At 37.5% G+C, this 27,988-nt stretch overlaps 1 protein-coding gene across 1 annotated transcript; it reads left to right on the top strand.

Moving 5' to 3' along the window:
- Nucleotides 1-43: 43 nt before the first annotated feature.
- Nucleotides 44-26,936, top strand: LOC140168756 (uncharacterized). Its single transcript, XM_072192166.1, is given in 12 exon segments — nucleotides 44-55; nucleotides 402-500; nucleotides 4,432-4,533; nucleotides 4,909-5,032; nucleotides 8,547-8,680; nucleotides 8,682-8,699; nucleotides 12,059-12,113; nucleotides 12,116-12,159; nucleotides 13,850-13,890; nucleotides 20,306-20,356; nucleotides 24,408-24,546; nucleotides 26,797-26,936. Coding segments are annotated over 12 exon segments (930 nt in total). The 3' UTR covers nucleotides 26,908-26,936.
- The last annotated feature ends 1,052 nt before the right edge of the window (nucleotides 26,937-27,988 follow it).

The raw sequence follows: 27,988 nt of genomic DNA, 5'->3' as shown, positions 1-27,988 counted from the left end.
GAAGTAAAATCATGTAAGTTGTTGTCAATCAATCAATATATCAATGAATGTGTCAGTTAGTCAACCAATCAATCAATCAACCACTATAAGCAAATTCTAGGAAGTGAAGGAGAGTTATAATCGCATATATATTTCCATGGTCTTGTAGTTCTTAAGTTAAGGCCAATAATATATAAAAACAAAAGTTTTGGGCATTTCCGAACTCCTGAGAAAATATATCATGCACAAGGGGCGGAAATGACACACCTTGGGATCTCCTCTATAGAACACATACCTTTCCTGTTGTGTGTTAGCTTTATTATTTCAATATTTCAAATACCTCCGACCCGCCTTAACAAAAAAGAGTAATTTAAACATACCTAGTGATTATTTTTGAATCACTGATACTTTTTTTCTTTCAGGTTATGGCAGCAAGAAGTAAAAATCTAGAATCTAAGAAGTTTCTAATAGATTTACATCAGAATTACTTGCACGCACAGAATGAAATACATGTCCAATTGGTAAGTTTTTTGTGTACAGTTATATACACCTGATTGATTGAGTAACCAATCAAAATATTGCTTTTAGATTTCTGGGCAATTTTAAGCCTAACCCTAGTACCATGAAGAGGGGAGCTGTGCAGTGTTGCCAAATCTTTTCAGCGTCAAGGCGCGCGCATTGACTGGCCAGGCATGTAAAGGATTCTCAAGTAGCCCAATTTTTAAGCTTCCAAAATGCGCCCCAATACCGGATATTTGGGCGGATTTACCCAATTTAGAATAATACACCCAATTGGGCGGAAAAGCACTTGACTTTAAAACTTCCGGTACTTACTGGGAAGTTACTGACCGATCAATAAATGGTCACAAAACCCATTGTAATTGCAATTTGGAGCTTTAGAGACTCAAAACCTTTACAAATCGGCTAATTGAAAGGAAAACACATCAAGTTACTGCCGCGGCCTGGGACTGGCAAAAGTAGCCCAATTTTAGGCAAGTAGCGGCATGCTTTTTTTTTGAGTAGCGGCAAGTGATTGCCAAGTAGCCCAATTGTGCGCCTAAGGCACGGCGTTGGCATCACTGGAGCTGTGTGGGTGTTTATTGGGCTATTGAAGTTGAAATCAATACACCCCTATAGAAGACATGATCTTAATCTCCAACACAGAGGGTGTGTAATTCCAGAGAAGATATTACATCTTCTCTGGTAATTCAAATGGAGTCACCCATTCAGGTAATCCCATTTGAAATTCACACTCCCTGTGTGGAAGATTAAGGTCATGTCTTCCATACGGGGTATATGGATTTCAAGAGGAATATCCCATTACAGGAGCATGACATTATTTTTATATTGTTTATATTGTTCATATCAATACTCACCTGACAAGAATTGTATTGTTTTTACTTGTACTGTAGTTGTATTTAATCTTGAGCTTTATATTTAGGTAGGCTTATTTTAAAATCTAGCTTTATGTGTATAATTATGTTTTGTATTGCTCCTATGTATATCATGTGCTTTGTAACTTTTGCAAAAGTCTTACATGCTTTTGGAGAAGCATGTAATCTTTGAATAAATTCATCAGGTCTGTAATTTATCCATAACATTAAAAAACAAGACCAATCAACATTTCTGTAACATACGTTTTGACTGGTCTTGATGTGATGAAATGTTTAATGTTAAACTTGTAATCTGTCAAGTTGATTTGGTGGGCAAGCTGATTCAAACGTTAATGATGAGTCATGGTGAGGAATCTAGATAATTAATGGTAATAGGACTTACAATCAAGGAAAAAAATAGTTGGCACACTTGCACTTAACAGTTGAAATGCGTGTCCTATCAAAATTGGAGCGGCGAGTGAAACATACATGCAGTATTATGTGATGTAGAGACTCCCCCCTATATCTCACCCTTCCCCACTCCCCATCTTTCAATGTTGGAGGGTCTCACAGTCCTGTTGACAACATGGCTTGGTCCAACATTGAATTGGGGAAGCTGGGGCAGAGATATACCAAAAGACAGGCAAAGTGTGCCAACCTTTTTTCCTGATTGTAGCTTTCAGATGCACATTTTGCCTGCCAAGTCAAAAGGGATCTAAAAGCTTCAGGGAACTCCACAATGAACAGACTAAAAGTCATTTCACATACCCTCCATGTTTAACTCTCTCCACGCGAGTGTCGACTGCAGACGACGTGTTTCAAAACCTGAATGGAATCAACCAAATTTGTTGTGTTTAGTGTTTGTAGGTCAAAAGAGCAAAGTTTGACATAAAGTCATAATTTCATAATTCATGAATTATGACTTTATGTCTTCCTATAGAACTACATGTTAAATGGCCAAAATAACCAGTAGGGTTTCTTTCACTTTACCTTGGACAGAAACCCTTCCCGACTATTATTACTAGCATTATTTCAGCATTTAGAATATAGAATAACAAATTTTCAACGTTTTTACAGAAAAAAAAGTGGACCTTTTCATTCGAATTGGCAATTTGAAAGAGGCTGCCAACAACTGTATTTCTCGGATGGAAGCATGTGTTGAAGATATTCGTCATTGGATGAAAGACAACTACCTGAAACTTAATGACAATAAAACGGAGTTCATACTCATTGGTTCTAAACATAATCTCAGTAAGATCACCATACCACACATAGAAATTGGTGATTCAACTATTGCTCCCTGCCTCACAAGTTCGCAATCTTGGTGTTATTATGGACAGTACAATGACTCTGGTTCCTCATATCTCATCTGTTATCAAATCTGCCTCTTTTCAACTCAGAAACCTTGGCAAGATTCGAAGATACCTAAGCCCACAAGCCACAGAACAATTGGTCGATGCTTTTGTATCATCTCGCTTGGACATGGGTAATGCCATTCTGTTCGGACTTCCAAAAGATCAAATTCACAGACTGCAACTCAAACAAAATACCGCTGCTAGACTTGTCACCCGCACAAAACCTTCTGAACACATCTATCCAGTTTTGTTTGACTTACACTGGCTCCCTGTTAACTTCCAGCTTAAATACAAACTTATGTTACTCGCTTACCGTGTTGTCAATGGAATTGCTCCCCCATACATATATGAAATTCTTGACTTTTACAACCCTTCTCGCCCCGGTCTCCGTTCTGCAAATAAAACTCTCCTTGTTCAACCTAAATCATCTCGGTCATGGGGTGATCGCGCCTTCTCTGTGGAAGTCCCTCGCATATGGAACAGTCTTCCCAATTTTATTCGCAGTTGCCCGTCAATCGAGTCATTCAAATCCTCACTCAAGAAATATATTTTCGAGCTTGCTTATGAGCTGGATTAATTTGTAGTATACTTTGTTATTTTTACTTCATGTATCTTGAAATGTTCTATTGTTGATTGCATTTGTTCCTTGTTTCCATTTTTCCTGCTGGTATATTTTGTTTTTGCTCTGTATGCGCCACGAGCATTTATTGCGGATCTGCGCGCTTTACAAGTGTACATATTATTATTATTATTATTTTGTCACCACTTTAACGACATCAATGGTCTATCGTAGGTATTAGAGGACATAAAAGCGAGAGGGCGCTAGACCACTAAAAACACCGGTTTGTGTTCTATAATTCAACACTGTGTGTTCTATAATCTTATCCAGCCTTGATTGACAGCAGGCATCCTCCTCTATTGAAATGTTAAGCTGATGATTGGTACTTCAAACTTCAATGAATTCAAATTACAGATCAACTCACATAATCCATTGCGTTTGCGTTTCTGAACAATAGAGCTCCCGAAACTGAAAAGATAAAAAGACCCAGAGTATTAACATAAGTCTCATAGCCAAGGCAAAATGCTGTAATTACTCACATGCACTGTATGGTATGAGGCGTGCAATATAACTATAGCTATATGATGAAACTACAATGGATCATTTATTGCAAGCCACATGCCTAATAATTAGCCAATCAGAGAGCCCAGGGTCAAATAGCAATCGTCCACTTCTAAAGCGTTAAAACTCTCACTTTGGTAGTGTGTTTTTAATGATGGAAAATAAGTCAGTTAATGAATGAAACTTAAATAGCAATAATTTTATGATTTCTGCAAAAAAAAAATAGAATTGTGTTTTTTTTCCTCAAAAATGTTAGTTTTGAACTGAAATAAATGAAGTCAAAATTAAAGAAAATTTTATTCCAGCGCCTAGATCTGGAATGCCTGTATGGTGCAAATCTGATTGGTTGAATTAAGAATTTGGGGAGTTACTATTTATTACAAACCTTTGATTTGTTACAAATACAGGAAGACCTTGTTTGTTCATAGGATATTTTAATTTCTTAAAGTACATTACAATCATGAAAAAAATCTGGATTTTGAAAACAATTGAGGGTACCCCTCTTATGATATTGATAGGGTGCATTCTATTCATATTTACTGACCTACTAAGAATTTATGATGAATCCTAATTTTCTGATTTGTGTACACTTGTATCATATCAGGTACAAAGTCTTCAGAAAGAAAACAAGAGTTTGAGTGATAAAAGAACTCTACATACTTCCATTGTAAGGGGTAAAGATTTCCAACTACTAAATGGAGTAGATGTAAGTATGCTCATCAAAGACATTAGCATATCTTAATATCTATGCATGTTGCCATATCTATGCATGTATATCATCTCAGTATGTTAGTAAGGTTCCAAGTAGAGTTTCTTCCTCTGATTCGCAGACATGCCACAAAATAAGGCCATATGCTTTGAAATAAAATGCTGCGTCGGACATAATCCTTGAACACTGCAAAAGTTCCTAGTCAGCAAAAACATCTGCATCCAGCGATGCTGAGGTCTTCATCAGTACTCGGGCCCCAGTTCTTTAAAGTAGAAATACTTGGAGACTCGTTTCTGACTAGAAAACATTTGCACGAACGTGTTTTCTAACCCGATCAGACGAGTCACTTCTGCATTGTGATGTTTACTGCAGATCTGCCAGATGAAAGAGGCATTCCAAGTATCAGCATGTAGGCACTCAAACTGCACGGTGACTATCGCACAGCCAGTGCAGATGTTAGACACAACTGGTGATGTGAAAACAGACACATATCTCAGTATGTGTAATACGCCATTGGCGAACTGTACTTTACTAGGAAGAAGGAGAATTTCCACCTTAGACCTACTGAGCGCCCCGGGCTCTTAAATCAGTCACTCCGGGGGCACTTACTAGGTGGGGTGCTTGGACAGTTGTTATTTGAAAAAACTGGTAGGGTGCTTATTGAGAGAGGGTTCTTGGTTCATTTTCCTCAAAAATACTCCAAAACAAGTTTTCTCTGAATACACTAATTAGGTTGAAAACAGTAAACTAAACTTGTACATGGCCTTATCTCAGTTCATTATCTTTTATTTTCTTCAAGACTTACAAAGGCTATGCGTTAAATATCGTGAAGATATCATCACAGTCAAGGTCAACTCAGAACACAGAGAGGAAAGTTTTCACAATGAGATAGAAGAAAGAAGAAGCTAGAAGAAACATACCAGACAGAGCTTGATGAGTCTAAAGAAGAACTACATGTAAGTATGTATGGAACAGAGAAAATATCTTACCTTTCCCAGAATCCTTTGCATCATGATACATCACCTCATTTCATCAAATGACACTCTCCTTACTTTGTACAGGTTCCCTTTGTTTTCATGTTGAGAATAGACTGGCTAAATATAGGTCAATAGTCAAGATAAAACATATTTTTCAAGATCTGGATGTGTTCTGTTCATTGAGGTACATTTCATCACTATTGACCCATGTTGCACTAGATAGCAAATCAGTACAGAAAATTGAAATGGAAGAAATGCATTGTGGGAAGTGTAAGATATCTTCTATGTATATGGGCTCTACTGCCTTTCTTACTGTAGACTGATTTGCATTCCCTTTTGTTAATCAATTCACACCAGCTATGCCATTCCATAAAACACAACATCCCCAGTGTTGACTGCTCTGCCAAGAGAAAAAGGGACTGCTGACTTTGTATTATGACCTTGTGACCCACCATATCTTAACACATAGATATTTATCATTTCTTTCATTTATTATGAATAAGGCATTATGCACATGCAACCTATGTGGTACAGCTGGGAGTCAGGTAAGGCCTAAAAAAGATTTTGTTTGGCCTAACCGACCAACCCTAAAAATAGGCCCGACCCTAGACCTTTTTTCTTATCTTTTTGCAAGATCAATATTAAACAAATTTAAAAAAAAAAAAAGAAACAAAAAAGTTCCAAGGCTTTTATCATATGCAATTTACAGCTTAAATGTGTGTTTAAAAATTTTTAAATTGCCGATCGACCTACCCTAATTTTTTTTTATGTTACGCTAATCGAACAATTTTTTAGGTCTAACATAACACCAAAGGCTGCAATCATGACCTGCATGCAGTCAAAGTTTTATAACATAAAACATACTAGATGCATTATCAATGAGGTAACATCATAGCCAGTAAGAGTGCATAGTTCATTGTATTATCCAAAGTCAGTAGACCCTTTTTTCTCGGGTCGCGGTTTTTGGATGGGAGCGGTTCTCATTCTGAACTTGCAATCATTGTGAGATGACCTGATATGAATTTCCAAAAGGGGCTATGAAGTAGACTATTCTTACAGTGCCTGTGATTGGTTACATTGCCGAATACATCAAGTATAAATCTTTCACCACAAAAAAATTGATAACATCGCCCTCTGCTGACAAATTAAGGTGGTACTACACGCCATGATAAATTTTGTGACTAATTTTGCATTTAACTAAAAAAATAACTACATACTGGTAACAAAAGTATCCAACTACTATTTTTGGGCGCTTATTAAAATTATGAAATGAAAGTTACAAATGGGAATTTGAAATGTCCCTGTATTCAAAATACAGTGGAATTGAAGTCAAATGATCATAATCTGAAACTGGTAGGTTTATAAGGTCATGTTGTTTAGACATTTGATAGAATTAAGATTGTCGTCTGCTTCACATACTGTCATATCTCAAAAGGCTGCCTTGTGGGATATTTTTTTGTTGTCATCTAATTCCGGGATCTAATTGTGATGAGATGTACTGTAAAATTGACTTTTTATATTAATTTTGAAGTATTATCACAATATTACAATCTCTTGTCCATTTGTAAAAGACAGCATGCTGAAATATAAAATAACAATATGAAATAAAATAATGCTAATAAAATTCACATAAGGCAGCCTTTTGAGATATGTCAGTATGTGATGCATTCCTTCCATATTGATGCTCTGTGTGAGAGCCATAGGCTTCAACATAAAAAGTCCCAATTTTGAGATATTTTCTCAAAATATCAAGAGCTATCTTAAGAACCACTTAACCAATACTGGGCTTGTTTGTACTCATGTTAATGCTTTTTACATGCTGATTCCAAATATGGGCATGAACGTGTACCATATTGATTCCTGTATGGAGAGGATTAATGTCTTATTTTAAATTTTCTTTTGTTATCTTCTGGTATGAATCAGATGTTAATGACATTTATAATTCTGATATTGGACAAACCCATTAATGTCTGATGCATATGAATAACTCAAGAGCATCATGTCACTTGCATTATTGTGCACTGTGATTCAAGAAAGATGTCAATTCCCTCCCCAGTTTGCACCCTTTTCCCAGAGCTGTATGGTCAATTGGAATCTGTCACAGTTTCAAACATCAAATGGGACACAATCTGATCCAATCAGGCCAAAGTCGGCAATAATGACATTGAGTAAATTAAGGAGCAAAATTTAGCACAATTTAGCAACCAAGTGTACCAGGGACTTTGGGAAATCAGGATCAGTAAGCTCGGGTAGTGAGCAACTTAAATAATAATTCAATTTTCAAAATTTCTGACTTTCATGACCTGAATGGATCAGATCATGTCACAAATATGGTTTATTCCTTCACAGTTATATAAAGATAAAGAGGTTACAAAGATGAATGAACATGAGAAGAAGTGAATGCATTTGCATATTTATGAATATTAATGAGACTATATTTGCATTACTCTGCCCTGCTCTGCCTCAACCTTTACCTCAAAATCAAAACTCGACCGGCGGTTGACCACCAGTTCCGTCCGGTCTTCATTGTTTAGAACAATAGAAACTGGACAGATTCGGGCGGTCAGCCACCAGTCGAGTTTTGATTTCATCTCTTACTATAAAAATGTTGCTTAATGCCATAAAATTTTGCCAAATTTCATGAAATTAAGTACAGTTCTACCTTGAGGGAAAGTGCAAAAGCCATGCTTTACTTTAATAAAAAATTTTTGATTTAGTTCCATAATTCACCAGGGCAACAAGATATATTAACAATATCTATAATGTGGTAATTATACCTTTAATTGGTGAGTGCAGGTGGCCACTTCACGCGAAAGTTGATGCTAAGCATTTATTAGCAGTTATTATTATTATGTATCCTCACATGGTATGGTAAATGCAATGCATTGAGCACTCTGGGATTGTGGTGTACAATGGATATTTAAAAAATGCACTTGTGCAGAGTGCAATAGTCTTTTTGCAGCTGATGCTAAACATAGCAAAAATAATGTACAGTCCATTTTCCTAAACTTTATTTTCTTACTTTTATTCCAGCTCTTCCAATAGAATTAGGATTCTTAGTCCATTTGAGCAAACTTCACATTCAGAAAAACAAAATCCGAGAACTTCCAGAAGGTCTAGGCAAATTACTGAGATTAGAAGTGTTGGATGTAGCTGCTAATGAACTCAAAAATATCTCCTACTGAGGTAAGTTATTAACTCTCTCCACGCAAGTGTCGACAGCAGACAACAAATTTTGATTTATTTTTTTAATTCAAAAATTTCAGAATTGTAAATTTTCATGACCATATATGTGTCTATCCATATCAAAGCGATGCACTTGTCGGCTGCTGCATGTGTCTCATTTCACAGAATAGCTAGGAATCAATACCAGACTCATCTCAAGTGGAGGTCACTTCAAATCATCCCCAAGTCACATGGTTATGGAGTTTTATCTGTATTCGTAATCCATGTGACTTGGGGATGATTGGAAGTGACCTCCACTTGATGATGGAGTCTAGCTATTATGTAAAAACAGACACATGTAGCAGCCGACAAGTGCATCGTTTTGATATGGACGGACACATATATGGAATTGGCATGAAAAATGCATTAAAATTAGTACAAACAAGCCTAGTACAGACAGATGCCAACCCTCCCAGAATTTTTTGTACATTGCTACAAGCAAATTTGATAACCTTCCTGATTCAAGAAGGTTTTATACCCATTAGGCTGCATATAATTTTGAAAACCTCCCTGATTTTTATGTGAAACCTCCCTGATTGCTGAATGTAAATGTTGACATCTCTGTAGTATGAGCCAGTTCTTGAGATAGCTCTTGATATTTTGAGAAAATGTCTCTTTTAATGTTGAAGCCTATGGCCAGCATGCCGATATCAATGTAGGTCAAGTGTGTAACCAGAAAGTGCCGGGGCAAAGAGATTATACCCAAGGAGTACCGACTTAAAAATTGTTTGTGTGTAACACTCGTAAATCCGCCATCTTAGTTTGTACGCTCATGGAGGGCAAATAGTGTACCTCCGGGATATATCTGCAAGACACTCTTCAAAACTATCTCATATTGGAAAATGGATCTCTTTAGATTGAAAATCTTCTCAAATTGGATTGAATTGAGTTAAAATATAAGAAAGGAATATGTAGTAGAAATTTGAGATTCAAATTCACCCAATGGTGCTGTCACTATTCATGTGATAGACCTGCTATGAACTGTTTGTCAAAAGTCAATAGCTCCAATCAACTGAGGTATCATCAACACAGCCAAGTGCCCTTGTGAGAGAAAATTACAAAATGAAATCCATTTTCCATAGTTTTGTACAGCAGAGCCAAAAGACGATCGAGCATCTTATAAGCTTGAGCATTACAAAGATTGCGCTGTTGGGCATGCAGGGCGTTTTTGCATGACACATTACATGCAGAATGCAAACATACTTTGAATCAAAATTTTGTCTTAATGAGCGACACTTAAACATGACAGTTCTCTTTGGTTCTACATTATTGTCAAGGGGAGACCTGCCCACCTCCACAAAATATTGAAAACTGAAAAGAAATGTTAAATCACCATATTCTCCACCAACTAACATTTCACAGTGACGAGGCCATTTGATTATGCACCTTAGTGATTTTGGTTAAGGACTTAGGAATTTGGTTATGTACCTGTTAAGGGTAAAGGTTGATGGGAGAAGAAAACATTCATGAGAGTCAACATTGCTCACTAGGCTAGCACAAATTTGTTGACAGTGTCCACTGGCTACTGACACTAAGTTTTCCCATAATGTAAATTAGGTCAGTTGTCAATGAAAGCCCTGACCATCCGAATAAATAGAACGGCAGACGTCTCTTCTATTTGAGGTTGCTGTAGCCTCTTATTAAAATATTCATAATATTTGGGATGCAATTAGTTATTTTGAGTGCACATTTTATTCAAATATTATACAATCAATATACCAAGTGCAGATGACGAGGCTGTGCAGGGTGATCTAATTGAATGTACAAAATTGTGACATGATCATTCCAATCAAAGGATGTCATCATTATTTATATACATGTGTTGAGACGGTATTTACTAACAGTGTGTGTTGGGCCTAGCAAAGATAAAGCTGCAAGTTCTCTGACAACTTTCACTGTGGACATGTGGTTATCCCTGAGTTGTGTACAGCTGTTCAATTGGTCACTGTGATACACATTAGAATGTTTGGGTGATGAGTCCAATGTGAATAGGAAACAGGATTGGCAAAGGGCTATTCCAATTTAAATCCATACACCCTCTATGGAAGACATGATCTTTTAAGATCATGTCTTAAAAGCTCCCACACTGGAATGTACGCTTCAACTGAAGTCACACATTCTGGTAACCCCATTTGAAATTCACACTCTGTACGTGTGTAGGAGATTATGGTCATGTCTTCCATAGGGGTTGTATGGATTACAACTGGAATAGCCCAAAGAGAAACCCATAGGCTTGAGCCTGGTCCTATCAGTGTGTGTCCGCCTGGACTGACTGGTTAAACAAATATAGAGACCATTTGAATGAACTTCAATGCTGCAGATTCCAAAAATGCATGTAAACCTGTAGTGTTGCCTTCTTGCAGGGGTCATCACTGCATGTATTTACCAGTCAGGCAGCAGATGCATGTTGCATTGGCTTGAGTAGCTTTTCAGTACAACTTTTGAGTTTGCATCTTTTTCATTCAAAAATTTGCCATGGCTACAATTTGGGGCTATGTGCAGGACAGATACTTGGGCTTCTTTTGCCATGTCAGCCAGTCAGAAACATTGGGCTATAATTCCAGTTAAAATCTATGCACCCCTATGGAAGACATAACCATGGGCGCACCGGGGTCACCAAGCAAAGGAGGGTAAAATTTCCAAATCATCCCACTGACCTGCTACTAAAATGACTTTACCAGAACGTGCACATGAAAATGTGCAATTTTAAGGCTAAAGGCTAAAATGGTCAAAATTAGGACAAGTATGGCATAAAATCATTACAACTTTTAGTCAATTTTGTTCTGGTCATAAACTAATACAGACTATTTTCCAACATTGTATGCTGTGAATTCTCGCATATTCACGAGGTCCGATCAATCGTGTTGTGTTTAACAATCACAGCGATAGAGGATTGTGTGTCTTCGCCGTAAAGACTGTAAAAATATGCGGTACTTGCGTAGCAGTTTTGCCTGTCGCATTTCATGGAATGATCGGCCCTCATTATCGGGTGATGCTGAGACTTTGACTGTTTGGAGTTTGTCTGTATGTAGTCCATGGTTCTGGTAGTTCAAGCCAGGAGGGCAACTAGACATGACCTTAATCTCCCACACCGGGGGTGTAGATTTTAAATGGAGTCACCCATTCAGGTAAGCCCATTCTAAATTCATTATGCTGTATGTGAATAAGATTAAGGTCATGTCTTCCATATGGGGTGTATGTATTTCAGCTTAAATAGCCCATTGATGCACAGGTTTTCTGGAAAAGATGATACTTAATATGTGTGATGTGTTTATGTGCTCTTTTTTTTGGTGACATTTTAATTTTGTTTTATTTCACAGCTCCACAAGTTACCATTACGTGAATTATATTGTGAAGAGAACCCATTATTAGATAAATACCAGTGCAATCTGTACAAGAGGAAGAAGTATTAACACTTAAGGTATGTAAGAAACACATGCACACATGCATATATGCACACACCCTCACGTAACCAGGGCCCAACACTTTTCGTGGTGCTAAATCCTGTGACATGCTGCTAAAATTTGTCTTTCTCCATTTGGTCTCTGCATTTTGACATTTGCCACGTAATTCCCTAGCAAGTTACCATGTTGACGTTCTAAGCAATTCCTCAGCAAAAAATAGAGATTCCTTTCACATGCTATGCTCTGGAAGCTGAACATAAATGCCATCAATACATCACTTTGAAGTTAGCAAACATTTTCTCAATGCTCTTGCAAAGAGTCACAATTCTTTTTGAGCATAATTTGCCATGTTTTCTGCCCAATTTTCTTTTCATGTTTTCAGTGCAAATCAGGGCTTATGTACAGGACTCATAGACTGAAGAGATACAGACTATTCACCAACAGGCAAGAGTCCTTGTGCTTTGTATGCTGAGAATTCTCAGTGGCATAAGACATGGGGGCCAATCTTTCGATCGTGTGTGTCTCTAATAACTAGCGTTGCATACCTTAGCGTTATGCGATAGAGCGTTAAAATGTGGTATGTGCATAGCAGTTTTGTATGTCACACTCCTTGGAACGATTGGCCCTCAGTAACAGTTGATGCTGGGACTTTGCCTGTTGATGAATGGTGTGTATTTATAAGTGGTGTGTATCCATAGTAATTTAAAATACCATGCACGGACATTTAGTGCCACCATTCAGTGGCTACACAAAATTGAGTATAGTACCATGGAACAACTGGCAACCTACATACAAACAGAAGACAGACATCTAAGGCTTTTAAATGCATTACACTGTTTATTGGAAATGTTCAAACCATTACAGAGCAATTTTGTTAGGTGTGTGTGTTTACTAAAGTGTTACTTGGAACAAAGAAATTTAACATTCATCTTGCAGTGAAGTTTATGTTTGAAGCCAACGATAACTAAAACTAAAAGATAGGTCAATTGCATTATGGAAACGTCATATTATTGTTAACAATTGCATTTGTAGAAAGTAGCACCATATTTGAAGGCTGCTTTGTTTTGGGACAGTCATTCTCCCAATGCATGTATAAGCCTTTGTTATACTCATGCTTAAGATGCCAATTATTATGGAGCTATACTGAAACAAATGAAAAACATGCTTGTTTTCTGTAGATGAATTTTAATAATTATGTTTTGTTTTTATTTTTGTGGGAATTAATGGTAAAATATGCTTCAAATCCCAAATATTTATCATCAAATCAGTTGCAAAGTATGTCAGATGTGGGAAAAACCTTGGATGAATTATACATTTGGAGCATATAGCTAAAATTAAATGAGAAGTTTAATTTCATATTCCCACAGACTCGACTCGGTGGCTATTCAGATTAGCCCTACTAGTATAGTGCCTTTTGACAGTGGTGATCCAAAACTATGCTATATCATAAAACCTGGCTATATCCAGAGAACTGCTATACCCATGTGACTGCTAATTCCCCATTCGGGTGGAGCAGTTAGTGGGTTTTAGCTGTTCTCGGATATGATGTGTTTAAAAGGCCCTATAGTAGGGCTAATTCAGACCACTTATATACAGCAGGGGTCCCCTCAACTGATTACAAAAATCACTCTGGATCCTAGCCTTGATCCTGTATGACCTCTGCATTATTTAGTTCTTCTGCTAAAGATGTGTTATCTTTTATTTCAGGAAATCTGTGCAAGATATACAATAAAGCAACTAAAAAGCAGGTAAGACTAGGCATGTTTGTCTCTCATTGTGAATGTAATGCGTCTGCATGTTCATCAATCTATTAGTCTTTAATTTTCACTATATACTACATCATTCTTCTATTATACTAACTTGTTTACTGAAAGCCAAAGCACTACACTCAAGCAGATATATTTGATCATAGATGGTTAAAATTTGACCCCAAATAACAAGGTTCCACTGTGGTTCTTTTCATCAATCCTGTACAAATAAATAAATCCTCCTTCCGTTCAATTTAGGATGAGTAAGGGACTGATCAATATTTACTTGAGGGGGGAATGGGAAATTCATATATTTGCAGATCTATGAAAACTCTATGGGCGAGTTTCCCGACAGGAGTCTTATTAAATAAATAAATAAAATGTAGATATTTATATAGCGCTTTATGCCGTAAACAGCCTCAAAGCGCTTTACATTTATTCCGCGTCATTAGAATATGTCGGAACCACGTTTGCAGCCTACAAGTGGCGCAGGGTCCATCAGTACAACGACTGTGACTACCCCTAACAGCTTCCCATTGCACCTGGGTGGGGTGAGGCAAGCGAGGCAAAGCGCCTTGCCCAAGGGCGCAACACGGTGGTGGGACGGGAATCGAACCCACGCACGCCGAGCAAGCTCTCAGATTATGAGTCCAAGGCCGTAACCACTGAGCCACCGTGCCCCCTGTACAGCTTATTAAGCCGTAGTCTTAAGGTGGCCTTGAGGCTACTAAGCCTAGCCCGCTCTCGAAGCCGGAGTCTTAACTCTAGCCGGATTTCTTCAACGCAAATTCAACCTAGTCTTAGTGGCCTTGCAGGCTTAACGCTTGACAACCTCGTCCCTTTCAACCAGCGACTTAATTGTATAGGCTGTTGATGGTAGATGTACATAAGCTGTGGTCCTCACGGTTTACCGTACTAACAAGGTTGCCGTCTCATTATCGCAATGTTCCCGGTGCAAAGACAAGCCTGGACCCGCGGTCTTGTGCTTGGGCTTATACCGTACACAACTTGATGCAAGAATATTGTGTCTGTTTTTGTGTCTTTTATGTATTATTTTATTTCCACTTGACTTTTTATGAGTCCAACTTGTATGAATGATACTCCTATGCTTTATACTCGTGATTTTTTCTTTGCATCCCAAAAAGGGTAAAAACTGTAAAGTGTGCTGAGGCTTGTGGATCAACGTCTAGGCGTTGTGCCTGTGCGTAGCGCACTATAAATCACTGCGCTTTAAATTTTTTTTTTTTTTTTTTTTTTTTTTTTTGTAAGCCTGATGGAAAGGAATCTGTGATTCCCCTAAAAGGAAAGCAACCAACGTGCTATCTACTGCTGATAACAGTAGTCTTCTCAGATCTCACATGAAGTTATCTGTTGGTACAATATTTATAATTATTTAAGTAGAAGATATAGCAATATTATATGCATCTTATCCGGAAATTCAGTTTTAATACTGCATGCATTATTGTTTCGTGTCAAATATTTACTATATCTTTACCAATTTTGTCCTTCTTCTATTGGTATAAAATAGGCACTCCAAAATAATATTGTAATAGGCCTCATTATGAAAAGTACGAGTATCAAACTATTAAGGCTTGGATAGGGACAGGTGGTATCATATAGGTCTTGATGATGATGATGATGATGATGATGATGATGATGATGATGATGATGATGATGATGATGATGATGATGATGATGATTACTTACCTACAGTGGCGTAGACATTTTCATTTGGGCTGGGGACGGGTGGGGGAAAGCGGGGGCAAACATAATAAATGAGGGGCAGGCATCGTTCATGCTGTTTGGGTTTGTAAGGGGTGGAGTGGGTCTGAGGAGTTATGGGATCTGCTTGGAATGTGTCCCCGGATTGAAAACAAATTATGGTACAAATGCCATATTTAAGGTATTAAAGCTGGTTTAAGGTTAAAATGACCAAATAATGAGGTTAATTAATAACTCTCAGAAGTAGGCCTAATTTACCTTTTTCATGGGGGGGGGGGCAAGAGCTCACTCCCCCAGACGCGACTGCTTACTCATGTTAATTGAAAGACCGTCAAAAGTATGAAAGATAAACTTTGCGTTACAATTTAAATAATTTGTAAATTGAAATAGACCAAGGCTTACGACCTAAGACCTGCTCTGAGGCAGGGCCAAAAAAAGCCGCAGTAAGCCTGGTCTAACAGGCTTGCGTAGACTACGGCTACAGAAGACTGATTTCGAGAAATGCAAATTTTACTGAAGCCTGGGGCTAATCCTACAAGCCTGGCCCACGGGCTAACGTAAGCCTCGAGGCTATGGTAGCCGTGCTTCGGGAAATACGTTTTCAGTTAAGCCTGGTCTTACAACCTCTTAAGCCTTGAGGCTAGACAAGCCAATTGCTAAGCCACCCGTCGTGAAATTCGCCCTATGTTTCCCCCTTGTAGCCTTGTGTTTGCTTAAAAAAGTGGCCTCTCAGTATTTCTTCATTTAAATTGTGCGTGTTCCATTTTTCCCCCATTTTTCCACCTGTGGAAAAACAAAACAATTCATGGCCCCTATTTTGCCTGAAAAAAAGGTGTAACCTCCCAAATCCCCCATCCCCTACCTTGGCATAACTATTGATTTGTCCCTGAAATTGGAGTGTCTTGTTGATACAAATATCTAATCAAGTCAAGTCTTTACCAGAATCATCCAAAGTTCTTGATTGTTTAATATTGGCAGTTAACTTGTTTCATATGAATACCTATTCCATCTATAAGGTTTTATTGCTGCAGACTGGTTTACGTTATTTAGTCTAATTCTTGACCAAGTATAATGTCAGGAAATTGGCTTGATTGATAATGAAATTACTGCATTGTACGCTACAGACTTGCAAAGTGACTAAAAATAATAGAATATAATTTTATGACTCTTTTATATCTGATTTTACATAACTCATCTATTATTTTCCTTGTTGAGAGGGATAGGTAAGTTTTTGTTTTAATGCAGTAGCAATAATTAAATTGATTCAATTTAGATTAACTTTGTATTGAAATGAGATGATGTGATACAAACACAAGTTCCTCAAAATCATAGAAGTAAATTTTTGTATTCACACTGCTATAATATGAAGCAGCAGTAATGGTATAACTTCATTGTACAGAATGCAAGGCATAAATGAGAATTATAATAGCTAAATATTAATTTTAAATTAAGAAATATACTTTGTTCATGTGGGATTTTCTAAAGTTTAAAGGGGGTAACCCTATTGGTTTTGGATATGGATTGTCTTTAAAATTACATATAATATCAAATATTGTCCCCTTTATGCAGCTTTGTGAGAGCATTTTCTGCATAAATGTGAATAAATAGCAAAATTTGCAATCCAATACTTGGTATGCGTGAATTGCATTCTGGGAAGGCAAGCAACAACATGTGCCGTAATTCCCGTTCAGTCATGTGCCGCGTGCGTGCGTGGTTGCACTGACAACCAAGCTCCACTCCACTAGGTACACGTTCCGATACTACGGTGACATTTCCCCCACAACCAGTTTTTTCATGTTCGTCTGTATATCGTTCATGATGATTTTTGTGTATAAATTATGGTATAATGGCAATAGAGCTCAATAGCAAAGCAAAACAGAAATGCTCGGCCTGACGACAATGCTGGAAATGCCCGTATCAACGGAAAATTTTGATTTTTTTTAAAACTCTTTTTCGTACCGGTTCAGAAAAAAAAGAAACAAAATATATTTCCCCTTGCAATATGTACATTTTAAATGAATGTAAAAAAGTTTGGGTTTAAAAAATGGAGCAGAAAAAGAAACCTATCACTACCGGGATTTGAACCGGGGACCTCTTGTACAAAAATATGACACTCTAGCCAACTGCGCCACACAGCCAGCCCTTATATTTCATTGGAATATTTAAACCTTTATAGTACCGTCGTCAATCTGAAGTCTCCTCAGCAGTTATTGCGGTTCGCTCTTTTCATACAATGTGAATGACGCGAAACCAAACAAGCTGTTGAGGAGACTGAATATTACGATTTCATTCATAAGAATGCCTGCCCAGAAGTCCGAAGTGGTATACAACTGGCAGCCTCTAATTGAGCAATTTTTGTGTGAATTCTCCGGAAATACATCGACCGTGAGTGTCAAATTTCAGGATAGTAATGAGAAAAATATTATCTATTGTGTGATACCAAAACCTCAAAAAAAAAAAAAAAAATCGGGGGGATGATGTTGTTGATCGGGTTACGGACCTTTAAATGATGAAGACATGGATAGGGAGATAAGGACAGAATACTTACTTTCAATGTCATTCTAATCTTAATTCCTGTTCATCCATCTATATTTTCATCATCTCTCTCTTGTAAATCTAAATTTCATACCCTCATGCAGTGAAGAGGATAGGTATGATGTCAGTCAGGCTACTCACTTGTCTTATTTGTTTATGCTGTTCTATTTTGTTTTGTGTGCTTTGCATATATATTGCATGTACAGGCTGACATAATGTCGGTGACATTACTCTTCTTAAATCGAATGTATGATTGATAGGTACATCACAATTGGGTTGAAGTTCAAGGCCCATTGAATGCATCATATTTTTTTCAAGCTATACCCCTTTACCAGTTGTTCTAGAAATTGAAAATGCACACATGTGAACATTCCAAATACATCATCAAGTCAAAATCATCATCCTAGTAGCAATAAGATTTGGATTGTAGGCCTTAATTTATTTTGACATTTAATGGAATTTATCTGTACAGGTACTTAGACAGTTGTCATTTGAACAACTCCCTGTTGGGCACTTATTAGGGGAGGGGTGTTAATTATGTTGAATATGGTAATTAGATAAGGTAAAGGTTGTGCCAGACCAATTATAGTGAACAGGCCATAGTGCCCATCTCTTTTTCTTTGGCCTGTATGAGGGTATCACCGTACCAGTCCTCCCACTCAACAAGTATGTTGTACCTTCCCAGCAATATTATGCCGGTACCCATTTATTCTGGGTGGAGAGAGAAAATATTGTAAAGAGTACAACATAATGACAGGGCCAAGGTTCCAACCTGCAACCCTTTGATCTGGGTAAAACTATAGTTATAGTTTTGCGCGCTTGGCTGCGAAGCGGCCAACGAGCCGCTTGCGCCGAGTTGTGGTTAGGTTGCTGTCACTTAGTCCATCACTTTTTTGCTTGTAAGTGAAGATCATAGACAGCCGACATGGTTCCCATCTCTTATGCTTCAAATGGGTGTCCTGACTTTTGGAAACCAACTACCATGCGTCAGCTGGCTGACGCAAGGTCATCAAACATTTAAGTGCCTGGTATAGGACTGGTGAATTTTGTAATGTCAGAGAGGGGTTGTCTTGGTCCCATACAGGCACTGAACAAGTGCTAATCTGTGGTTGAAGCCTGTACAGTGGTACCACTATTATAAATGATCATTATGCTCTGTAATTTCAAATTAAATTTATCTACTGGCCCAACGTTTGCTCTCCATAGTATTTTTCTCTCCTCCTCTCCATTTCCCCACTCTTTCTTTTCCTCTCTCCCTCCCTTTATCCTGTCTAGCTCTCTCCCTCTCTATGTCTGTCTGTCCCCCTCTGTCTCTTCTCAATTTGCAAGTTGCCCCTTTCATTTCATGCATATCATTGTGTTAGTGCAAGAACATCATATCTGCTTTTTTGTCCTTTTACAGAAGCATTTGTGTGTTTTGATTTGTTTACTTATATGTGACCTGCTCCCACAAAATGAGCATAAAATTGCAAGTTTTGAAATGTTCTAACCGTTAAGTTAATGTTCTTTGCTTGAAGACACCAGTATTGGTAGTGGAAACAGAATTGAATAGAGTACAGCATATTATGGCCCATTCACAAAGGACATACCACTAACTATACAAGTATCTTAAAACAAAGAACAGCAACTCAACAATGGTAAGGTCTCAAAACGACCAACTTGCATCTTCAGGCTCATTTATGGGAACAGATATGTCACATTAATTATTCAATTAAAATATAATTGCTTTAAGAGGGTACTACACCCCTGGCCAATTTTATGCCAATTTTTGCATTTTTCTCAAAAATTGTAGCGCAAGTAAGATATGTATATTATAGGGGCAAGGACTACAACTACTGCACTGAAAATTCAGCAACTCAAGGCAAGTAGTTATTGATTTATTGATCAAATATTGGTTTTCCTCATTTTTGACTGTAACTCCACAACTGTTGTCTGTGCTGAAATAAAATTTATAGTGCAGTAGTTGTAGTCCTTGCCCTATAATATACATATCTTACTTGTCACCAATGCGCTATAATTTTGAGAAAAATGCAAAAATAGGTTAAAATTGGGCAGGGTGTAGTTTCTTAATTGGTTCTAACATTTGTAAAATAGCTTCAAATGTGTTCCTTTTACCTAAATCATCTTGATTTCATTCATTCATGCATGCTTCACAAAGACGTATATTGGTCAAAATAGGGGACCGGTATTTTCACGAGCCAAATCCAGCGTAAGTTAACATAAGAGATGAATGTCACATAATTGCCATATATTATGTCATTGTAAAATAATTGTCATATCGAATGTTTTGTTAAATAATTGCCTATTGAATGTAACAGATTTGAAGTGTAGATCTATAATTTGATTAACCCATAGCATTTTATTCACACTTACATTATATAGTTCAATGTATTGGGTTCAGATTTTCTATGAGAAATCTGCCAAAATATATGAGAAACAGACAACAGTATGGTAGTAGTGATTTCCCCCTATCAATTAAGTCTGACCATACTTTGATGAGAAAGTAAATGGGGCATATGTTTTAACAAGTTCCTCCCCAATTCTGACAGTTATAATGACACTTTAGGGGTGGTGTGGGGGCGGGGTGCAATAGTTTATGTGTACCACTGGATTATGGGGGGGGGCAAGGATTTGTTTGCAGACCAAAAGAGGTGGCAGGCTTTTTTGGTATGTCGGACAGGGTGGGGCAAGTAATTTTGGCACAGATGGTTTGGGCACTGTTTTAATATTATACCCCAAAGAGGTGCCTGCCTATTACGAGTTGATCAGAGTATAGATAATAACATCACTGCTCTTCCCCATCTGATCTGGTCTGGTGATCTGAAGGTCCCAGGTTCAAATGATGGTCAGTATTTTTCCATTTTATGTGAAGACATGGGTTAAAAAAGGATTTTGTAGAAACATTGTTAGGAAAACGCTCATGTGTGTAAATTTCCTGCTCGCTGCACTCACACTACATGGTTAGACAATTCAAGATTGGGTTCCTCAAAATGTATATATAAAGGGGGGAGCAGATTGTTAGCTTTTGTGCGATTTTGGCCCGATAATATGGTACAGGAGCATGTTTGACTTATAATATTGTCAAACATGCTCCAGGAGCATATTTGACTATTTATAAATATTTTCAAGTGCATGCTCCAGGAGCATGTTTGACTTAGAATGCTCCAGGAGCATGTTTGACAAACATGCTCCTGGAGCATGTTTCTAATTCAAACATGCTCCTGGAGCATGTACTTAAATTGAAAATGTTTGTAAGTAGACAAACATGCTCCTGGAGCATGTACTTAAATTGAAAATATTTATAAGTCAAACATGCTCCTGTACCATATGGTGCAGGACCCTATTATTGGGCCAAAATCGCATAAAAGTGATCGAGACGGGAGCAAAGTATTCTTTGCATGGCCAAATGGGGGAGGAAGCAATTTATGGCAGACCATTTTGAGAATTCAACACCCAGGGGTACACATAATTATTGCACAGTCCGTTAGTTGCCAGGGACAAGTGATTTGCGCGGAACTTTTTTTTTGCGCAATCTCTGCGCAATTGGCTATATTTTTCCTATACTCAGGGATACATGATTTGCACTGAAAAAAAGTTCTGTGCAATCAGCTATTTTTTCAGTGCAAATCACTTGTCCCTGGTAATTGCACAGCAGTATCTGGACTGGATTGGCCCCTGGACTAATCACTATGGTTTCACCATTCAGCCCTGTTCCTCCCTAAAACAACAGTTTCTCATCATACAGCTAGTATCCATGGCAATCATGATAGTTGCATTCTTAGAAACAATATCCATTACTAACATTTGATGAAAATGTGTATCAAATTGATATAAATTGACATTGAAAAATACTCTCATCACAATCTCAAAGTATCTCAAAATATCAAAGTATGTGTAGAATCTGAGTAGGGTAAACAATTCTAATTCTTTTGTCTGTTTCTCATATTTTTTACTGTTTTCTCATGGAAAATGTGCCTAGTGATATTTGTTGTGTATTGCACCAATCATGTAACATGAGAATCCATAGATGAGTTATATGCAACACGATCTGATCCATTCAGAACAAAGTTGGCAACAATGATGATAAGGGACAAAAATCAATAAGAAACATAAGAAAATGGACATATAAAAAGTTCATAACTTTGCAACCAAAGTGTGTCTTACAGATTTCACCATCTGGAAGCATAGGTACTGAGCAAGTTAGTAATGGTAACTCATTTGTCAAAATTTCTCACTTGATCAGATCGTGTCACATACGAGGGGGTATCAAAAAATTCTAAGCCTCAACAAGAATGCTTGTTAGTAGACTCATAGTTCCAACATATTTTTTAACGTAGTCCCCCGTGACCTTAATGCACTTTGTCCAACAGTGTTCCAGCATTCTGAAGCCCTTATGGAAGAAAGCTTCATTTTGGACCTCCATTATGACTCCATGGCCTGAATGACATCATTATCTGACTCATAATGGCATCCATGAATTTCGGATTTGAGTTTTGGAAACAGGTAGAAGTCAGATGGTACCAGATCTAGTGAAGAAGTTGGATGGCAGCTTCAGCCACTGCAATTTGCGCTCTATGGACAGGGGCATTGTCCTGCAGCAGAAGGACCACAGGCTGCAACTTTCCTTTTTCTTTAATGGCTTCTTTTAGCTGCTGCAGTTCTGACGCAAAGTACTCTCCAGTGATGGTTTCACCTCTTTGAAGGTAGTCATTTATAATGACACCCTTGCTATCCCAAAAAGCAGAGGCCATGACCTTTTCAGCGGAAGCCACTTGCTTGAACTTTCTTGGAGGTGGAGATCCATGATGCTTCCACTGCTTGCTTTGATGTTTTGATTCTGGTTCAAAGTGATGAACCCATGTTTCATCCTGGGTGAAAATTCTGAAATAAAAATTATCTGGATCAGTCTGAAAACGCGCCAGAGGTTCCTTCGAAACGTCATGCCTGGCAAGTTTCTGATCTGGAGTCAGCATTCTCGCACACATCTTGCGGACAGCTTGTTTCATGCCTAAGGTGTCAGTCAAAACACTTTGCACTGAACCATAACTAATACCATTTTGTCAGCTATTTGTTGGATAGTCAATCGTCTGTCCTTCGGCACCATCCGGTGAATGGCGTCCACTTGATCTGATGTTGTTGAAGATCTTGGGCTTCCGGACCTTGGATCATCTTCCAAACACTCCCTCCCTCGTTTGAATTCAACAGCCCATTTCTTTATGGTGGAATAGCTAGGAGAGGTATCACCAAGTGTGCAGACCATGTCTTCATGGATGGCTTTGGGTGTCATGCCCTCTTTATGAAGATATTTAATCACTGCATGAGCTTCTTGTTTATCCATTTTTGGATCTTTGCTGAATCTGAAGACTTTCAAAGGACCTCACTTGAAAAGAATAAATGACAGATATATGAATATTGGTGCATAACCTTATAAGGCAACATACTTTTTAATTACAATGTAAATTTGGAGATGCTGCTATGCCTTCTAGGTGAGGCTTAGAACTTTTTGATACCCCTTGTGTGTTAATTGTTTAACTGGTTCATAAATTGCACTTACTTATAAAGCTGCATAGTCTCAGTAAATCAACAAGGCATCCAAGGGATGTCTATTCAGACCCAGTTTGAACTAGCATTATTGTTTGTCTCAATCCCTAAACCATCCTAAAACAGTACTCCTTTGTTTAGTTTTTCACTTGGCCCAGTAGGCCTACTGGTTTTCCTTCTTTATAGGAAACCCGTCAGTCTTGTCACATGTGAGAGACTGGAGCAGTATGTGCCTACATGCTGTGCACTTTACAGTAGAATAATGTACTGCACCACACTGTAGAGCTATGATATGCCCATTTTGACACATGTCACCTTTCTTATGTGCGGCTGGGTCTTGCAGCATTTCTTAAAGCTCGGTTTGGGGGATAAAGAACAAATCGCTTGTATTTCAGAGCCCCTTTTCACTGATGCAATAAAATGCATGCAAGCTGAATTGACTGCAGCTCTACACAAATGTAGAACCCAAATCAGTTCACATCTAGATCAACCATCACAGCCAGGATTAGCTCACCAGTTTTAGATGGTACCTGGGACAGTCAGCAGTTAATGAGAATTTCAAGCTATAATCCATTTTTTCCACAGAGGCAGACTAATATGACATTTGTGTTGAATGCATGCTATCACAAACCAAAGCGCCAGATTTGAGCACTTTATTTTAGTGGACTTCTTGACTGTTATGTAATCACTTACTTGTAACTCTTATTCCATATATGCAGGTGGTCCTACTTAAGAAAAGCCATCAGACACTACCCAAATGTGTGTGACATGTTAGCGCAGGCAAGCAAGTGTGCTCTCTGTGGGGAATCATTCCTTAACACATGGTTGGAATGTGTCCGATTTGTTGACGGGCATAAGGTGAGTGAGTTTTTTAAAAATTTTGAAATATCACTTTCAGCTCAGGTATTATATTTCTTTCAAAATATGAAAAACTTATAAATTGTTGAACTTTTTTGCATTGTTAATACGGATTTCCCAAGCGCAGTCCTTATCAGATTGCTAAGGTTTTAAACAAAAGTGATGGTTAAAGTCTGACTTAGAGATGCACACCATTTTCCCGCATTTTAGATGCAAGCCAATTTTTAAAAATTATAAAACTTATTGAGCTGTGCTATACAAGTACCGCATTTGACCTAATTAGTGCCCCTCCTCTAATAAGCATCCAAACAGAATTTACTGAAAGACAGCTGTCTAAATGCCCTCTTTTTAATGCAACTGTATAAGTAAATACCATCAAATGTCAGAATAAAATTACATTATAAACCTTCCAGTTTAGGGTTATATGTTATTTTGTCTTGTCTTCAGATATCTGTAATGTGAATGTTTATGTGGATAAATTTTCATTTCTAACTTAAAATTTTAATAAGCGCCCCCTGAAAGTGAGTGACTTAAGTGCCAGGGGCACTTATTAGGTTGAACATGGTGGATGTAAACTAAATGATGCAATTTAATCAGTCTAGCATCACCTATGGGCTATTCCAGATGAAATCCATACACCCCAATAGATGACATAACCTTAACCTTCCACACAGGCTACACAGGGAGTGTGAATTTTAAGTTGAAAAGCACCAATGAGATGTATGCTAAACTGAAATTGAAAAAAATAATTCAAATCACTGATCTCCAAAAATGAATAACACTGAAAGCAAATAGTAGATTCATTGTGAATGACACCATGAAATGTCTTACATGATTCACAAAAGCATGAGTAGTGATGATGACAAAAATGGGCTCTTCCATTTAAAATCCACACAACCCCTGTGGAATATTTTGGAAATATCATCCACAGGGGTGAGTATGAATTTCAAATGGAATGAACACATTAGCAATTCTCTTTGAAACTCACTTTCCCTTTACAGGTGGAAGATTCAGGTAAAATCTTTCTCGGAGGGTGTATGAAATTCAAATGAAGCCTGACGTGTTCATTCCATTTGAAATTCATACTCCCCCTGCGGAAGACATTTCCAAAATATCCACAGGGGTAGTGTGGGTTTTAAATGGAATAGCCCAATGACTATGCTAAGGCCTGCAGTTTGCCAATGTATAGCACACTATGAATCGCTACCAAAGTCAGCACAATGCACTCAATGCTCACTTCAGCCTGATTCCTGCAGTTTGCCAATGTATAGCACACTATGAATCGCTACCAAAGTCAGCACAATGCACTCAATGCTCACTTCAGCCTGATTCCTGCAGTTTGCCAATGCATAGCACACTATGAATCGCTACCAAAGTCAGCACAATGCACTCAATGCTCACTTCAGCCTGATTCCTGCAGTTTGCCAATGTATAGCACACTATGAATCGCTACCAAAGTCAGCACAATGCACTCAATGCTCACTTCAGCCTGATTCCTGCAGTTTGCCAATGCATAGCACACTATGAATCGCTACCAAAGTCAGCACAATGCACTCAATGCTCACTTCAGCCTGATTCCTTCCCTGCTATTAATATTTGGCATTACCAGGGACAGGCGATTCCGCGCAATTGGCTATTTTTTTCCCTATGGGCAGGGATACATGATTTGCACTGAAAAAAGAGCAATTCCGCGCAATTTGCTATTTTTTTTTCGCGCAAATCGCCTGTCCCTGGGCATTACCTGTTGTTGATGTGCAAGTCTAAAAAAAAGTGTCACAAAATGTGGACCAGTGTAACATTAAAATCTTCAAATTGTTAAAATGATTGAAGAGGTTTTTGAATTGAATGTGTATTAGGCACACCCCAAAACAAGTTTATACCTCAGAAGATTGCACACTTAACTTCTAAAATAACATTTTAACTAGTATTTCAAAAAACAAAATAAAAAACAAAGCACCACAATATTTTTATTTTTTTTGATTAGCGCATTTGCATAGCATTTTTCAAATATCGTCTGAGACAAGCGTTTTCTTAAATCTCCTATTTCAATCTTTTTAATTGAGTTCAGGCCCATAAAAATTGACAAGGGCGTGTCAGATTTTCAGACCTTGTCATCCAAGTGGCCCTTGAAATTGCAATTTTTTTTTAACACAGGTTTCAAATGTTCTGTTTCTGTTGGGTGCTGTTGTTGCACCTATTTTTTTTCATTCAAATGATTAATTTTTGGTCATATTTATGGTTATATTTCAGGAGTTGAAATTGGCTAACCAACCCGGAAAGATTCCAGTGAAGGCGTTGTTGTGTTCCTATAAATGCTTCAATGAACTAGGACATGGGTTCTTTGGTGTTGCTCTTCCATAGGCTTTATTTTGTTGTGTTTAAGGGCTGGGGTATGACGTTTGGACAGTATTTATTTTGGGACATTAGAGCACATCAGACATATCGAATTGCATTCTGAATACTGAAGAATGTCATTCTGATATCAAATAATTTTGATTTTTGAAATTCGCAATTTAATACACATTTTATGGCAAATCATTAAAATTGATATTTTTGATATTTAACAGTACTTGAAGTAAATTTTATAAATCTGATGATTTATACTTAAAGTGTATGTAGGTGGGATGAAAAGCGACGATCAATTGAAAATTTTGACCTTTTAAGTATTGAAGATATGTATTTTTTTCCAAAAAACAGAAAAAAAAAATAGGTCTTTTTGGGAAAAAAATCCATATCTTCAATATGAAAGGTCAAAATTTTCAATTGACCGTCGGCTTTTCCTTCCTGCCACACTTTAAGAATATATCATTAGATTTCTATAATTTACTTGAGGACTGTTATATATCAAAATTTGAAAAATATCAAATTTTTATAATTTGTCATAAAATTTGTATTATATTGTGATTTTCAAAAATGAAAATTATTTGATATCAGAAAGACATGCTCGTCAGATTCAGAATGCAATTCGACAGGTCTGAGGTGCTCTCATGTCCCACAAAAAATACTGTCGAAACACAATAAACGCTCATTTTAGATCCCTTAAAGGGGCACGCAGCATCACTCAAAGTGGGAAATTTTAGACATTGTTTTGTATTGTAACTTTTAAAGTACTGATGATAAATACATATAAGTATATATTTTCAGATAATGGGAAGAAAAATTCTAAAATTTGAGAAAAGTGTTTCTAGTTCTGTGTCTTTTAGAACATAAATATGCAGTTTTTGTAGATTTGGAAATTTAGGGTAAATCATTGGCATGGAAAATCAAATTTGGCACTTTTCTCAAAAACTATGCTAGTTGGATTCCTTGCATCATTTCCTTTCTGCAAATGTACACTTTTATGTACCTATTACAGGGTTCCCATGGTCATTGAGAGTCCTTGAATTTGAAAACACCTTTTCAAGGCCTTAAAAGTCCTGGAAAATTTGAATTTTACCTAAAG

This window comes from Amphiura filiformis, chromosome 13 (genome assembly GCF_039555335.1).
Source record: "Amphiura filiformis chromosome 13, Afil_fr2py, whole genome shotgun sequence".
Classification (NCBI taxonomy): Eukaryota; Metazoa; Echinodermata; class Ophiuroidea; order Amphilepidida; family Amphiuridae; genus Amphiura; species Amphiura filiformis.
Note: the sequence above shows the minus strand (reverse complement) of the source record. Positions and strands in the feature narration are given on the sequence as shown.